Here is a 15,470-nt window from a genome sequence, read left to right as displayed (position 1 = left end):
TTTGAATTATTTATGTAATACCTCGTTCATGGTGAACTTAAATGGACTTGACATAAGCTTAATTCCTCAATTATAATTTGAATTATTCAGTGTACCGTTTATACACACTTTCATTCAAGTCCTACACCATGTTCTTAAGTGTTTATGAATATTATAGGAAACTATGGTGACCCTGAAGGGACATGCAAATAGACCAAATCGCGAATATTGACGAAGAAATTCACGACATTGTAAATTTCGTCGCCAATTTCGTTGCGAATTATTCACGACGTCGCGAATTTCGTCGTGAATTTGTTTTGCTTGCTTGGGCTGTCTTCGTACAAGCGCCAGAAGACGACTATGATTTCGATTTGAACACGTGCATGTTGGCATGGGCTTGGCACTGAATTAAGGAACGAGACATCGATCTAGCCTACCGGTAGTCTTCAACTACTTAAAATTAGAGAGTCTAGGCGATGGCAGTCTTAGATCTAACAAATCTACATACTTACTCCACTTTGTACAAAAGGATCATGATTTGTTTAAAGAAACTTCAGAAAGCATGGTTAACAGTCTCGACAAGAGTTCCATGTGCACGTACCGGTACCGCCCAAGTAAGCAAAAAAAATTCACGACGAAATTGGCGACGAAATTAGCGACGTCCCGAATTTCGTCGTGAAATATTGGCGACGAAATTCACGATGTCGTGAATTTCGTTGTGAAATTGGCGACGAAATTAACGACGAAATTGGCGACATCGTAAATGGGCCACCATAATAAACAGCGATCTTGCAAAATAAGAAAGAGGTGGAAATTTTGTTAATCTCGGGCTGGGGTGGGGATCGTTTGGACTAGAATAGGTTGGGGACGGGACAAAACAGCCACCAGCTTTGCTAAACTCAATTACTACGAAGCACACAGCGACTTCACGCAGATAATGATCTCATGGTGAAATTATCCGTTTGCACCAAATATGCCAATTTTGACATATATAGTAAGTGCCCTTTTTCGCTTTGCCCCCCCCCCCTCCCCTCCCCCCCAAAAAACATGTTCCGCCGCCCCTGCCTTCCCATCATCATAACAAATGAACATCAACGGTTTTTCTAACCCTCCACCACGCTTGACATTCCTGTTTTCCCGGCTTCGCCACAGATTATTTCATTTATCGGAAAAACAAACCTTATTTCATTTTCGGATTAATGAACATTTGGAATAACGATCTTATTTCGATTTTAGACTTACGAACGTTCGAAATAACGACTCTTCGGGATAATAAACCTTATTTTTGCGGATTTATGAACCTTCGGAATAACGCCTTTAATGATTGGATTAACGAACCCTTTTTCGTCTTCGGATTAACGACCGTCGAGGTATAGGAAATTTACGTGTTCCGGAGTTACGAATCTTCGGAATAAAGAGCCTTCCGAATAACGAATCTTCGGAATTACGGACTGTAACCGTTTTATGAATGTATTGTTCCAGCAATATTCATATTATTTTATGAAACAAACAGGTATTTCAGTTATAAGTATGTCCACATCTACCTTAGATTCCAGAGGAATAAGAAATACCTTATGTTTAGACTTAGAGGTAAGAAATATCTTATAGGGAGCTTGTATCACTTCCCCATGAGACAAGAACATGTACGTGAGATACAATTTATACGAGCTTACATGTCACTTCCCCATGAGTTAAGAACATGTAAGTAAGGTACAATTTATACGAGCTTACATGTCACTTCCCCATGAGTTAAGAACATGTAAGTAAGATACAATTTATACGAGCTTACATGTCACTTCCCCATGAGACAAGAACATGTAAGTAAGATACAATTTATACGAGCTTACATGTCACTTCCCCATGAGTTAAGAACATGTAAGTAAGATACAATTTATACGAGCTTACATGTCACTTCCCCATGAGACAAGAACATGTAAGTAAGATACAGTTTATACGAGCTTACATGTCACTTCCCCATGAGACAAGAACATGTAAGTAAGATACAGTTTATACGAGCTTACATGTCACTTCCCCATGAGTTAAGAACATGTAAGTAAGATACAGTTTATACGAGCTTACATGTCACTTCCCCATGAGTTAAGAACATGTAAGTAACATACAATTTATACGAGCTTACACGTCACTTCCCCATGAGTTAAGAACATGTAAGTAAGATACAGTTTATACGAGCTTACATGTCACTTCCCCATGAGTTAAGAACATGTAAGTAAGATACAGTTTATACGAGCTTACATGTCACTTCCCCATGAGTTAAGAACATGTAAGTAAGATACAGTTTATACGAGCTTACATGTCACTTCCCCATGAGTTAAGAACATGTAAGTAAGATACAGTTTATACGAGCTTACATGTCACTTCCCCATGAGTTAAGAACATTTCCAGTAGCCGGATCAAGGGTCAAAACAAGTTCATCTGAAATAGGTTCCTCCAGCAAGAATTTGTCATCCTCGTCAAAGTTACTAAAACAGAATGAAAATACAATGTATAAAAATCACATGTTTTTATTGTCAATGAACGTATTAAATGGTGCTAATGATGAAAAAAAGGGTGACCCGTTATTACATGCCATCAATTTATAACGTCGGGGGATTTTGATGAAATATGGAATTGAAATAGGGGTGAGATTATTATACGACTCATAACTCTCTTTATCGATAGTTTATTTTCTTCACCCATCATTCCTTTCATCCTATTTTCTCCTTATTTTTTTTTTTGTTTTCATTTCTTGAAACATCATCATAGAGTGTGTTCTACTCCATGCAGGGCATACCCCCATAACGCCACCTGCTTGCGTGCCCATGTCTTCTGATACTACTTCAGACTCTAGCCACCCTTACAATCTTCTGATCTGAATTGACTTTCTTTATTCATGTCTTGAGGATAGAGAAGAGCGACGGATGAAAACTATGAATTGACATCTTCTATATAATTATATAGACCTACACAGGACAAATTAGATAATATGCTGCCCGACATCAACTGCTTGGGTTATGATTTTTCTTTAATGATAAAAAATTAACTCGTGAATGATCTTAATCTTACCCATTTTCCCATCTCCTATTACCACGATGTAATAATGATAAATGACCAGTAGAATCTGTATCAATACCAGCTACTTGACCAATTACTCTATCATCTTCACGAGGCCACCAGCCACGGAGTATCATACCATAGGCCAAGGCGCTTGCAGAGTCCCACAGCTCCTGAAAAAATGGTGGTATAAAGATTGTGAAATATTTTTACATTTTCTCATAAAAAAATTGAAAACTATTTTCTTCATAAATTGGTACTCTGGGCTGAAAATGATTTATGTGCAAATAAATAGAATAAAATTCACAAGGCAAAATGCTTAAAATTTCATCAAAATCTGATAACAAATAGCAAAGTTATTGAATTTTGAAATTTCGCTGTATAATGTGAAAAAAAGTTAAATGCACTTCGTCATGAATATTCCTTATATAGGTGGGCTGATGATGTCACACTTCCACTTTCGGTTTTTATTATGTTATTACATAAAATTAAATTGTTTCATTTGTTCATACATCTGTAATTGATATGTCTCTCTTGTATTAATAATAAGCTCAGCAATGTAAAATTAATGCTTTAAATCAGTTGTCAATTCAATTTTGGGGGCTCGTGAAGGAAAAAAACAACAACCTAATTTCATATAATAAAATACAAAAGAACAAGTGTGGATATGACATCAGTTTGCTCATTGAATATTCATGAAGACATGCCGAAAACTGTTTCACCGGAATAATGCAAATCTTTAAAAAGCCATAACCTGATGAAACCACAGTATATGACTATTTTATGATTACCTTTTAAACATAAAACATCTTCATAATCATGGAATGGGCGGGAATTTCGTAAGATATAAACTTAATACAAAGTTTGTACGTTTTTTATATCCATTCTATGAATTGAAAGATAACTGCTAAAAGAAAATAATATATAGTGCTCTAAATTATGAAAAAACCCCGCAGGAAACAATCAAATTCTCACAAGGAATCAACAAAATGAATAAAGATTCATTAGATTCATTCCCTATGCATTTTGGTAAGATTGGAATGTTAGAGTTCACGTTATTAATCTTTAAAGAAAATTATGATGGGATATAACTAACCTGTAGCTTCAGAGCCCAATCTGAAGAGTGTGAGTAGTCTGAATTCTCGTTGAGTGCGTTGTCGATGTACGAACCTTCATTATAAGATGATTGCATAACAGAGCCGTCGACACCGTAATCGAGCCGTGGTTCACTACTACTCATCCACTCTGAATTCGCCTCTAAGATCGACTGTAGGTAATCAATAGTCGAGTACTCACTCCCAATCGGTTCTTCAATGGCTAGGGATGAGCTGCTGCTTAATGCAACGTCGTTGTCAAGTTCATTGTTCAGTTCATTGTCGAGTTCGTTGGATTTGGATGATTCTGTTTCGCATTTCGGGTCCTTAAGTGCTTCGGAGTAGTACTCAACCGCCTTGATGACGCCTTTATCCTCATCACTGAAAGAGAAGAAATCGAGGTAAGAGGAATATATATATATATATACAGTGCGTCCCAAAAAAAACTATACACTTTTGAAATGGCTGCCAAATAAAAAATTTACCACTTTGGGGAAAAAGACTTACATATATGGAAAGCCAATAAAGTCAATTTTCAAATAACACCAAAAAGTTGGAAAACTATTCATGCTTGAACGAGCACTGCCCACTGAAACAAAGGGTATGAAAATTAGGGTGGGCTGGAATTAGCCTTCCAATTTATGTAAGTTTTTGAGGGGCAAATCCTTTCAAACTTGCAAAGTTAAGGGCGATGTGATAAATTAATGATCAACCATGACCAGTTTTGGTTACTTAAGCAAGTTTTATAAATTATTAAATTGAACTTTAATGCATGAGTGAACACAAATTACACTTTTTGGGCAGCATTTCAACTTTATCATTTGGATCTCTTTTTGGGCAGCATTTCAACTTTATCATGTGGATCTCAGCAATGTGTTCATGGGAGTCGGGGGAATAGGGGGTGAGATAGGACTTAAGTGAGAGAAGTAGGTTGATGGAATAAGGGTCAACAGAACATTCAGCCCCCGCCCCCTCCCTCTTTCCCGCCCGCGAAATTATTTTTCCCACCGAGTTCTGGACCAACATATGAATATTCATGACTTGCGTCTTCGGATTGAGAGTACGCATGCGCGTGGACTTGGCCTCCACCAGTGCCGATCGTAAGCATTCACGTTGCTCAGAATGAATTAGCATCGTCAAATTACCGGTACCCTTACTTAGTTACATAGGCCTTATAGGCTTAGATCTATATATATACATGTATATATCAAATTCTTAAACACTTAATAAACTAGCTGCCATTAATGGCAAGACATGTGATAGGGTAAGGCTAGCTTAGGCTAGCGCATTAACTTTACCTCAAATCAGGACCTGTCTAATTAATGCATAGTACTAATCAGTGTTGTAGTGCCTTGATGCTCGGCCTTGGCACTAAGGCTCCTTAATGCCTACTTTTTCAAAGCCTTGGCATTGAGAGGGCCTTGGCCTTGAGAATTTCGAGCCTTGAAATTTTAAGGCATTTTCAAGGCATTTTCAAGGCTTTTTCAAGGCATTTTGTATTTTGTACTTTCATTTGTTTTAAATAAGTAATTATAAATGTTTCAATTTTGTTATATATATTTAATAACACTAATGGTCAATACTTCCAATCACCAGTAACAGTAGCAGCAGCAGTAGTAAGTGTACTAGCAGTGTCATCAATTGTAATTGTCACCATTATCAAGAAATTCAAACAAAGAATACATCAGTTATGAAAAATAGCATTATGTATTGGTAATGTGTTGTAATCATAATAATGACAGTAAATAATAATGGTCATGATCAAGATAATAGTGCTTTGATGACAAGAATTTTTTTTACATCTGACTGCAATTTTGACAACAATTTTCATACTTTAAACATAGCTAACTCTAAAGAACGATAACAAGTTTGATTTCTATTCCATTAGGATTTTCCTTGTATTATTTTCTTTGGCCAACAAGAATGTTTTAAGTCTTAATGCTATTCTGAAAAGATTTGGTAAACTTGAACACAGTCTCCAATTTTGTCATATCCAAATGGGTTATGTCAATGGCATGATGAGCCAGAAACTTTGAGGGGCCAAGCATGGCATATAGAGCAAAATTTCTCTCTCTAAAAAAAGAAGAAAACGATTGAAGCGAGCGAGTGAACAAAATTTGTCCCCCTCTTTCTATAAGAAAAGCTAATTTTGCAATAGATTGTTTAAAAAATAATATCACATTTACTCCATCTTTTCCTTTCCCTTCCCCCCCTTGTCTAAGTTTATTCTTGGTGGTGGGACTTCTTCTTCTCTCTATCTCTCTTCTAAATTTTATATATGTTTTGGGTCAGATTGACAAAACAAAGGGGAAAAAATGTTTACTTCTTTTTAATCATATATCGTTCAACATGAATCTCATTTCTCTACAGTTTCAAGGAAATAAACAACGTATTTGTTTTTGTGTCATTATGGTTTCAAGAAATAATAATTAACAAAAAATAATTAAATAATTCATAATTATTAGTATTGTAAATAAGTATTAATAATTAATGATTAATTAACTGTTTAATAAAAGTGGTTGTAAGCAGAAAAAAATATGAAAACTGACAAGAGTCCTAAAAATGACTCATTTTCAGTTTAAGCATTTGAAAATTTTAGCTTGCGCTTTGTGCTCTCTTGCCCCCCCCCTCCCCCCAAAAAAATGAAATATGCCCTTTTTAAAAAAGAAATACCTTCTTTAATAATAAAACATAATACATTTCAGGTTCGAAAATCACAGATTTTGAATCGTGCTTGCATCAATTATTGTTTAGTACAGTACTGCTAATGGTTACAAAAATGTATAGAATGTTGCTTTATGGTTGAAATATCACAATTTTTTGGCTCGCTTCCTGCACTCGCATCAATGATTATACTCGTTCTCTTCCCGTTCACAAAAAAATGCTTAGAATGTCCAGTTTTCAGGTTGGAATATCACAAATTTTTGGCTCGCTTCCTGCACTCGCATCAATGATTATACTCGTTCTCTTCCCGTTCACAAAAAAATGCTTAGAATGTCCAGTTTTCAGGTTGGAATATCACAAATTTTTGAGCTCGCGCTTTGCGCTCGCATTATTTTAATTGGTGAGTTATGTATCTTATTTAAAATGCAGTAATTAACTGCTTAATTAACTGCTTCCTTTACTGGTCAGTATATAAAAACGATTAGCGAGTGCAAAGTTATTTTTAGTTAGATACACATCTTTTTCATGATTAAAAAACCAGCTCAGAATAAAATAATTTCCATGTCTTATTACACGACATGTCAAGAAGTTTGAACTGGTGATTCGCGCTGGCAACATCGCGCAAGGAAATTTCAACAATGATTAGCCCCATAATTGACCATAAATCAAGTTTTACAACTTCAGAATTGATTTTTTTTTCAAAACCGCTTGCTCGCTATGCTTTCTCGCTGAGAAGTAAAACCTAAAGCAAAATATCTATCTTATAATTAAAAATCACTTTAGAAAGCCTTTGCTCAACTTAATTTCTACAAAACACACAATTACTTCACGCAGTTCATAATCTCATTTTGAAAATACATGTATCTGTTTGCACAAATAAAACTCATTTTGATAAATGGGTGCCTTTTTGGCGTTGACCCCCCCCCCTCCCCCCAATAATAATTTTCTGCTGCCTCTGTCCCAGGGAGTGGAGAAAAACATACGTTGAGAATGCCAGGATCAGATGACCGTGGTAATAATAATTATTGCAATGTAAATGGCCTATAGAAAAATTATGGGTTATGTGTACACAGGTAACTATATCATTATTTTAATATGTCTCTATCATGAAATTATTTTTGTTTTTAAATGTACAAAGGTTAGATTTTTTTCTCGCTCAGTCCCCTCGCTCACATACATTTTACCATGTGAGATGTCTGCCGCCTAAGTATTGTTAGTTCATTGTTCTGTATATCGTAAGTTTGAAATGCCTTGGCCTTGAGGTTTTCAGGCCTTGGCCTTGGGTTTCCATGCCTTGGCCTTGACCTTTGGTATTGAAGCCTTGGCCTTGGGTATTAAAGCCTTGGCCTTGGCCTTGGAGGTTTGAGCCTTGACTACAACACTGAATAGCCGACTAATGCCATGGTTAACTTCGAACTGGTTAATTCTGAACTTCACGTTTAATTAGGTTTAGACAAATATTAGCTTATTTGCCATGGTTTAATATGTCTAGTCCGTATACAAAACCAGTCCTAGATCTATAAAAATAATTATCTTATTTCTAGTCTAGTCTCTATAGCTAGACTCTGATCTACGCTGTATCAGCATGGAACCACTAGTGTACCAAGGGGGGGGGGGAAGACTGTCCCTCTGACGAGTCACAACTGATTCAGGGGACGTGCCCCCTTTGAGAAGCCAAATTAATAATTTGTAATGTAAAAATGCAATGAAAAAGACGTTTTTTGAACGTGAAGATTTTTTTTTTTTTTTTTTTTTTGCTTGTCAATTTTGTTTTCAGCTAAGAAATTCATAATCCATAATCCATAAGTACACCAGTGCGTGCATGGAACGTATTCTAACGTCAGGCACAAATTAACGTCAGTGATCTTGATCCACGTCTTCACCCAAAATTAAGGATTTCGTAGCTGAAAAAAAAATAACAAGAAAAAAAAAGATTTTCACGTTCAAAAGAGGGGACATACGTCTTTTTTCGTTGCATTTTGACATTACAAATCATTCATTTGGCTTCTCAAGGGGGGGGACACGTCCCCTGGATCAGTTATGACTCGTCAGGGGGGCAGTCTGCCCCCCCCCCCCCCCCTTGGTACACTAGTTTGCTGATAGCGCGTAGATCAGAGTCTAGATCTAGAGACTAGACTAGAACTAAGATATATTTTTTTTAGATCTAGGACTTGTTCTGTATACGGACTTGACATATTAGACCATGGTAAATAAGCTAATATTGGTCCAAACCTAATCAAACGTAAAGTTCGGAATTAACCAGTTCGAAGTTAACCATGGCATTAGTCGGCTATTCCTATTAGTATTAGGCATTAGACAGGTCTAGATTTGAGGTAAAGTTAATGCGCTAGCCTAAGCTAGCCCTACCCTAACACATGTCTTGCCATTAATGGCAGCTAGTTTGATAAGTGTTTAAGAATTGGATGTATATATAGATCTAAGCCTATAAGGCCTATGTAACTATGTAAGGGTACCGGTAATTTGACGATGCTAATTCATTCTGAGCAACGTGAATGCTTACGATCGGCACTGGTGGAGGCCAAGTCCACGCGCATGCGTACTCTCAATCCGAAGACGCAAGTCATGAATATTCATATGTCGGTCCAGAACTCAGTGGGAAAAATAATTTCGCTTCCCGCCCTCCCCTCCTGTTGAGAGATTGATGGCTATTGTCATGTACGCGTGAAGTCCAGAGCAGAATGTTGATTTAATGATTAATTCTGAATTGGGACATCAACTTTTTCCTATCAATCATTCAATCAACAATTTATCAGTAAATCAACTTATTCAATGTGCAATGTGATCAATCAAACATTCAGTTTTTTTCAATAAATTATTTCATTAATCATCATAATCATTAAATTTCTTGGTAATCATTGAAAAAAAAAACTGACCATCAGCCACCGGTCACTTGGCAGTTAAGTTTTGAATAGGCTACAATGCAGGAAGTGAGACAGAGAGAGAGAGGGGGGGGGGGGCTGGGAAATGGAGGTGGAGAGGGGAGGGTACATATGACTTTTAATTTGTAAAAGGAAAAAAAAGAAGAGGAATGCCCTTTTAACCAAGTCTTAGCATATCTCGCCCTCTTGCTTGTAACGGGTACCATCACATTACTCTGACTCTCACGAACACACCTCTGAGGTTCACAAGATGAATATGCTACAATAAATTTACAATTCCTGTTCACTCGTGCATTAAATTTCAATTTAGTAACTCATGAAATTTGCCTAAGAAACCAAAACTTATCTCACTCATTAATTTAGCTTAACAAGTTCCAAAGGACTAACCACTCAAACAAACTGTAAGGCTAATTCCTGCCCAGCCTAGCTGAGCTTAGTCTCTCAGGAGGAGAGAAGCGGAGGGGGGGGGGGTGAGATTGAGAGAGGGGTTGCTAAATGTTCTGTTGACCTTTATCCCATCAACGTACTTCACCTACCTAAGTCATATTACCCCCTCTTCTCCTGACTGTCGTGAACACATTGTTGAGATCCACATGATAAGACAAAATGCTGCACCCAATTCATGATCACTCATGCATTAAATTTCAATTTAATAACGCATTAAATTTTCACAAACAACAAACTAATCACAACTGATCTTTAATTCACCAAATAACCATCAACTTTGCAAGTACCAAACAAAAAACCTGAAAGAAATTGGAAGGCTAATTCCAGCCCACCCTAATTTTCATACCCTTTGTTTCAGTGGGCAGTGCTCGCTCAAGCATGAATAGTTTTCCAACTTTTTGGTGTCATTTGAAAGTTGACTTTATAGGCTTTCCATATCTATAAGTCTTTTCCCCCAAAGTGGTACATTTTTTATTTGGCAGCCATTTCATAAGTGTATAGTTTTTTTTGGGACGCACTGTATATAAATCACTTCAAAGAAAATTGAAGAAAAACAAAACCATTAAAAAATGAAACGTGCACAATTAAAAAAAAAAAATTATCTATGCATAAAAGCATTAACAGATAACGATCCAATTAAGTTACTGAACGAAGAATAAAGCCACCAATGCGGATTACTTCTGAAATGTGACACGTGTGAACACAATGAAGTGATAGTTACCATTAGAGTCTTTGTAAAAGAAATAATGGATCTTCTCGGATATCTGTTATAACAGAAGCACGTGTAGGTCTAATGAGTATTTTCTGACTTGAAGTTGTTTATATCGCTAACTAACAATGAAAATAAAAAATTTAAATTTCATTTCAATGGAAACAATTGTGCGAGCTCAATCAGTCATCGATTAACAGTACTTTATTTTAAATAGATGGAACAAAGTAACATAAAAGATTATGTTTCATCATTAATTTAATATGCCGATTACTGATCGTTCACAAAATGCATTTTGTATATTCTTGAAATACTTGGGAGGAACATGTAAACAATATTCATGATAAATTATGACTCACTTGGATGCATAAAAGTCATAATTACGATACGTCTTACCACAAAAACACAGCAGAAGTTCTACATTTGCATTGCTGAAGAAACTAATTCTTAATAGCCATCCAAATCAAGTACCAGTTCATACTTTTCTTCGTCCTTGAGTTAATATAGTAATTTTTGCTCAATATATTTATTGTTGCTCAACACTAAGAAAAAATATATTTCCACCGGAATTTCAATAAACCTACCTAGAAGGCATTATCTTAAGCGCGAGACCAGAGTCATCAGCAAAACCACCTATATGAGAGAAGAGAGAGAGAGAGAGAGGGGGGGGGGGGGAGATGGGGGAGCGGGAGAGGGGAGGATATTTATTATAATCTACGTAATATACAATATTAACCATCTTTACACTCGAAAACACAATCAAAGTCTGTAAAATTTATCTTTTTTTTTCTCTCACGAGTTTAAAGAATAGATTTAAAAGTTAGAGATGGTAATTTCTCTTGGTACAGGGGACAAAACATGCAAATGTATGGATCATTGCTGTTGAATAGCAATGAGAGATTATAATTCATATCCAGGGGGCAATATCGCTACTTGGTAGTGCGAAAATTTTCAAGGAACGGCGAAAATGAAATTATTTCTTCGGCTGACTTGAGTTGATTTTGCCCGCCTTACTTTAACATATAGTGGAGCGGTTATGTGACAAAAAATGGCCAAGATGCTCGGATCTGGCAGAAAGTGTGAAATTTGGCATACAGGGGTATTTTGGGGCGCTGATTTAAAAAATGGCCGGCCCCAAGCGATTTGACAATCGGGTCGGCCGCCATTTTGAAATCCAAGATGGCCGCCTTGAAAAATCATTAAATGTCATTTTCTCGAGTTTTATATGGACTGCGTTATTGATATTTGGCATAAAGGCTTAATTTGGGGTGCTGATTTCAAATATTGCCGGCCCCAAGCGATTTGACCATCGGGTCGGCCGCCATTTTAAAATCCAAGATGGCCGCCATGAGAAATCATTAATGTCATTTTGTTGAGTTTTACATGACATGTGACACTGAAATTTGGTAAGTTGGGGTATTTTTAGGCACTGATTTCAAATATTGCCGGCCCCCAGCAATTTGACCACTTGGTCGGCGGCTAAATGGCCGCCATTTTGAAATCTAAGATGGCCACCATGAAAAATCATAAAATGTTATTTTCTTGAGTTTTACATGATATGTGACACTGAAATTTGGCATATAGGCTTAATTCGGGGTGCTGATTTCAAATATTGCCAGCCCCAAGCGATTTGACCATCGGGTCGGCCGCCATTTTTAAATCCAAGATGGCCGCCATGAGAAATCATTAATGTCATTTTGTTGAGTTTTACATGACATGTGACACTAAAATTTGGTATGTTGGGGTATTTTTAGGCACTGATTTCAAATATTGCCAGCCCCCAGCAATTTGACCATTTGGTCGGCGGCAAAATGGCCGCCATCTTGAAATCCAAGATGGCCGCCATGATATATTATTGCAATCATTTTTCCCAGTTTTATATGCACTGCGGGATTGAAATTTGGCATATAGGCTGATTTCTAGGCGCTGATTTCAAATATTGCCGGCCTCAAGCGATTTGACCATCGGGTCAGCCGCCATTTGAAATCCAAGATGGCCGCCATGAAAAATAATTGAACTAATTTTCTTGAATTTTACATAACATGTGCCACTTAAAATTTGTAGTATATCGGTATCTGGGTGAGTTCATTTAAAAAGTTGCTGGCTCCAAGCAATCTGACAATTGGTCGGCGGAAAAATGGCCATCATCTTGAATTCGAAGCTGGCTGCCATAAAAATATTGCAATTATTTCGTTGAGTTTGATATGATCTGCGGTATTGCACTTTGACATATAGAAGTAGTGTGGGGAGCTTATTTCAAATATTGCTGGCCCTCAGCGATCTGATCCCCTGAGTCAGGGTTATACGGGCCAAAGATATTCATTCGAGCCAACCCATTTAATTCTAATTTTTTTATTTTGATAGGCCTATTGCTGATTGACAAAAATGAATGAATATGATTGATAATCTAACACTGATTCTAGGGAGGGTAACTTTACTGAACTTCCTTTTTTCAAATTGGGAAGATATATCACCACTTTGGAACTACTTTTATACTGGCGGGAAAGGTATTGCCATTTTACTGTCTCAAGTGATGAATTTGATCCTGTCAGGTGTAGTATTCATAAATGCCGATTTATTTTTAAAATGAGCTGGTCGAGGTACCCCTTTCTGGTCAGATATGGAATGTCAGACATATATCCTAGACCAATGGACAGGTAGTAAACATTCAATTCTCGAATTTCATCCTTATTTTTTTCAGAGCGCCTCTTTAACACACGAGTCTATGGGAAATGTTTTAGGCCCGTGATACCTCAGCTGCAAAATGGCAGCCATCTTGAAATCCAAGATGGCTGCCATAAAAAAAATCATTAAAAAAAAATCATTAAAAAAAATCAAGTATCATAATTATAACGTAGGTATTATTTTGAAATTTGGCATCTTGGGGTATTGAAATTTCCCCCAGTAATCTGTCCAATAGATATGCTGCAAAATGGCCACAATCTTGAAATCTAGAGAGGATCGACTGTCATGAAAATTCATTAAAATACTTTTCTTGAGTTTTAAATGATTTGAGGCACTGCATTTTAGACATACAGGCAGGTTTTGGCCTGCTGGTTTTAGAATATTGCTGCCCCAGTGATTGATCCACCGGGTCAGCTGAAAATGACCGCCACTTTGAAATCTAAGATGGCTACTACGAAATATCTTTCAAATATGTTTTTTCTGAATTCTACATTACCTGTGACACTGTAAATTAATATTATGAAGCAAAAACTTGTATTGTATGTTAATTTCAAATATGGATAGATAATGAACATATAACACACTTTATCTGCCATTTTAAATTCCCATATGACCCATCATGACACAAAGGACATGATTACCTAGCTTAGTTCTAAATATTGATTATTGAGCGGAAAATAAGTACAATATGATAGCACGAATAAAAATTCATGTATGGTATAACTGATGGAAATCCATTTATTGTTGCTATCAATCATTTTTATGCTAGACGGTTGACAGTGAATCTTACAGATCTCCAGGAATTACTTTGGAACGATTCAATTGATAACCATCGTGTGTTCGACAATCTGACAATGGGAGCATGTTCGCCTCACAATCGGGAGATCAAGCTCCGACAGCATCAGACCAAAATATTTTAAAAGAGGGGAGTTGCTTCTACCCTGTTTGGCGGTCAACGAATTAAATGGGAAGGTCACCCTGACAAAAAGTTAATTTGAAACAATAACAGAATAAATAATGAAAAAAATATTGAAGGTTTGAGGAAATTCCATCAAATATTTAAAAAGCTATTGGAATTTCATTTGGTGTATTTGTGACGTCAGATGCAAGCAGTTCTCCCATGTTTCTTATAGTACAAAATCAATGAAATGTAGCTTCCTAAAAAAAAAGAAAATGTTTTTTATTGAACCCTCAGTATATCAACAAACAAAACACACCCGCTCCAGAAAGAAAAAAAATACCCATGATGAACCATTGATGCATTTATATCACACAACATAATGGGGCAGCTGCTCGTACAGTATATGACTTCACAAAACAAAAACTTAAAATTCTAATATCTTTGATGGATTTACCAATATATTTTTTTATATCATATTTTCTTGTGTTTTTACAACAAACTTTTCTCCGGGGTGAACTTCCCTTTTTAAGGGATAGAGCAACGTCCGATGTGGCGCTGCTAAGTTGCTGCCGGGCTCACGATCTACAGGGTCATGGGCAAATTAAATTTTCGAAGCATTTCTGTTACTGAATTCTATTTTGAACAATAAAATGTGTATTATCATCATCCATCATTAATATAAATTTCATCATCATCATCATCATACCACTATATAACCATCAGTTAGTTAGGAGCAGTTTTCTTCATGTCGATTGTAATAAAATATCGCAATTATTGGAACAATATTCTGAAACCAGCGAGCCAAAAACCTGCCTGTATGTCTAAAATGCAGTGCCTCAAATTATTTAAAACCAAGAAAATGATTTTAATGAATTTTCATGACACTCGATCCTCTCTAGATTTCAAGATGGTGGCCATTTTGCAGCATATCTATTGGACAGATTACTGGGGGCAATTTCAATATCCCTAGATGCCAAATTTTAAAATAATGTGATACTAGATAAAGTGATTTTTTTTTTCAATGATTTTTTTTCATGGCA

General features: G+C 36.4%; 1 protein-coding gene across 1 annotated transcript in view; it reads right to left on the bottom strand.

Annotated features, from left to right (window-relative positions):
• The window catches only part of LOC129262621 (uncharacterized), a 58,839-nt gene that overhangs the window by 5,325 nt on the left and 38,044 nt on the right, over positions 1-15,470 (bottom strand). The window contains exons 5-8 of the mRNA XM_054900757.2: positions 11,429-11,477; positions 4,127-4,505; positions 3,043-3,203; positions 2,349-2,459 (exon numbers count right to left, since the gene is read on the bottom strand). Of these exons, the coding sequence (XP_054756732.2) occupies positions 2,349-2,459; positions 3,043-3,203; positions 4,127-4,505; positions 11,429-11,477 (700 nt within the window). The remainder of the gene's footprint in view (positions 1-2,348; positions 2,460-3,042; positions 3,204-4,126; positions 4,506-11,428; positions 11,478-15,470) is intronic.

The sequence above is a fragment of the Lytechinus pictus genome, chromosome 5, assembly GCF_037042905.1.
Source record: "Lytechinus pictus isolate F3 Inbred chromosome 5, Lp3.0, whole genome shotgun sequence".
Classification (NCBI taxonomy): Eukaryota; Metazoa; Echinodermata; class Echinoidea; order Temnopleuroida; family Toxopneustidae; genus Lytechinus; species Lytechinus pictus.
Note: the sequence above shows the minus strand (reverse complement) of the source record. Positions and strands in the feature narration are given on the sequence as shown.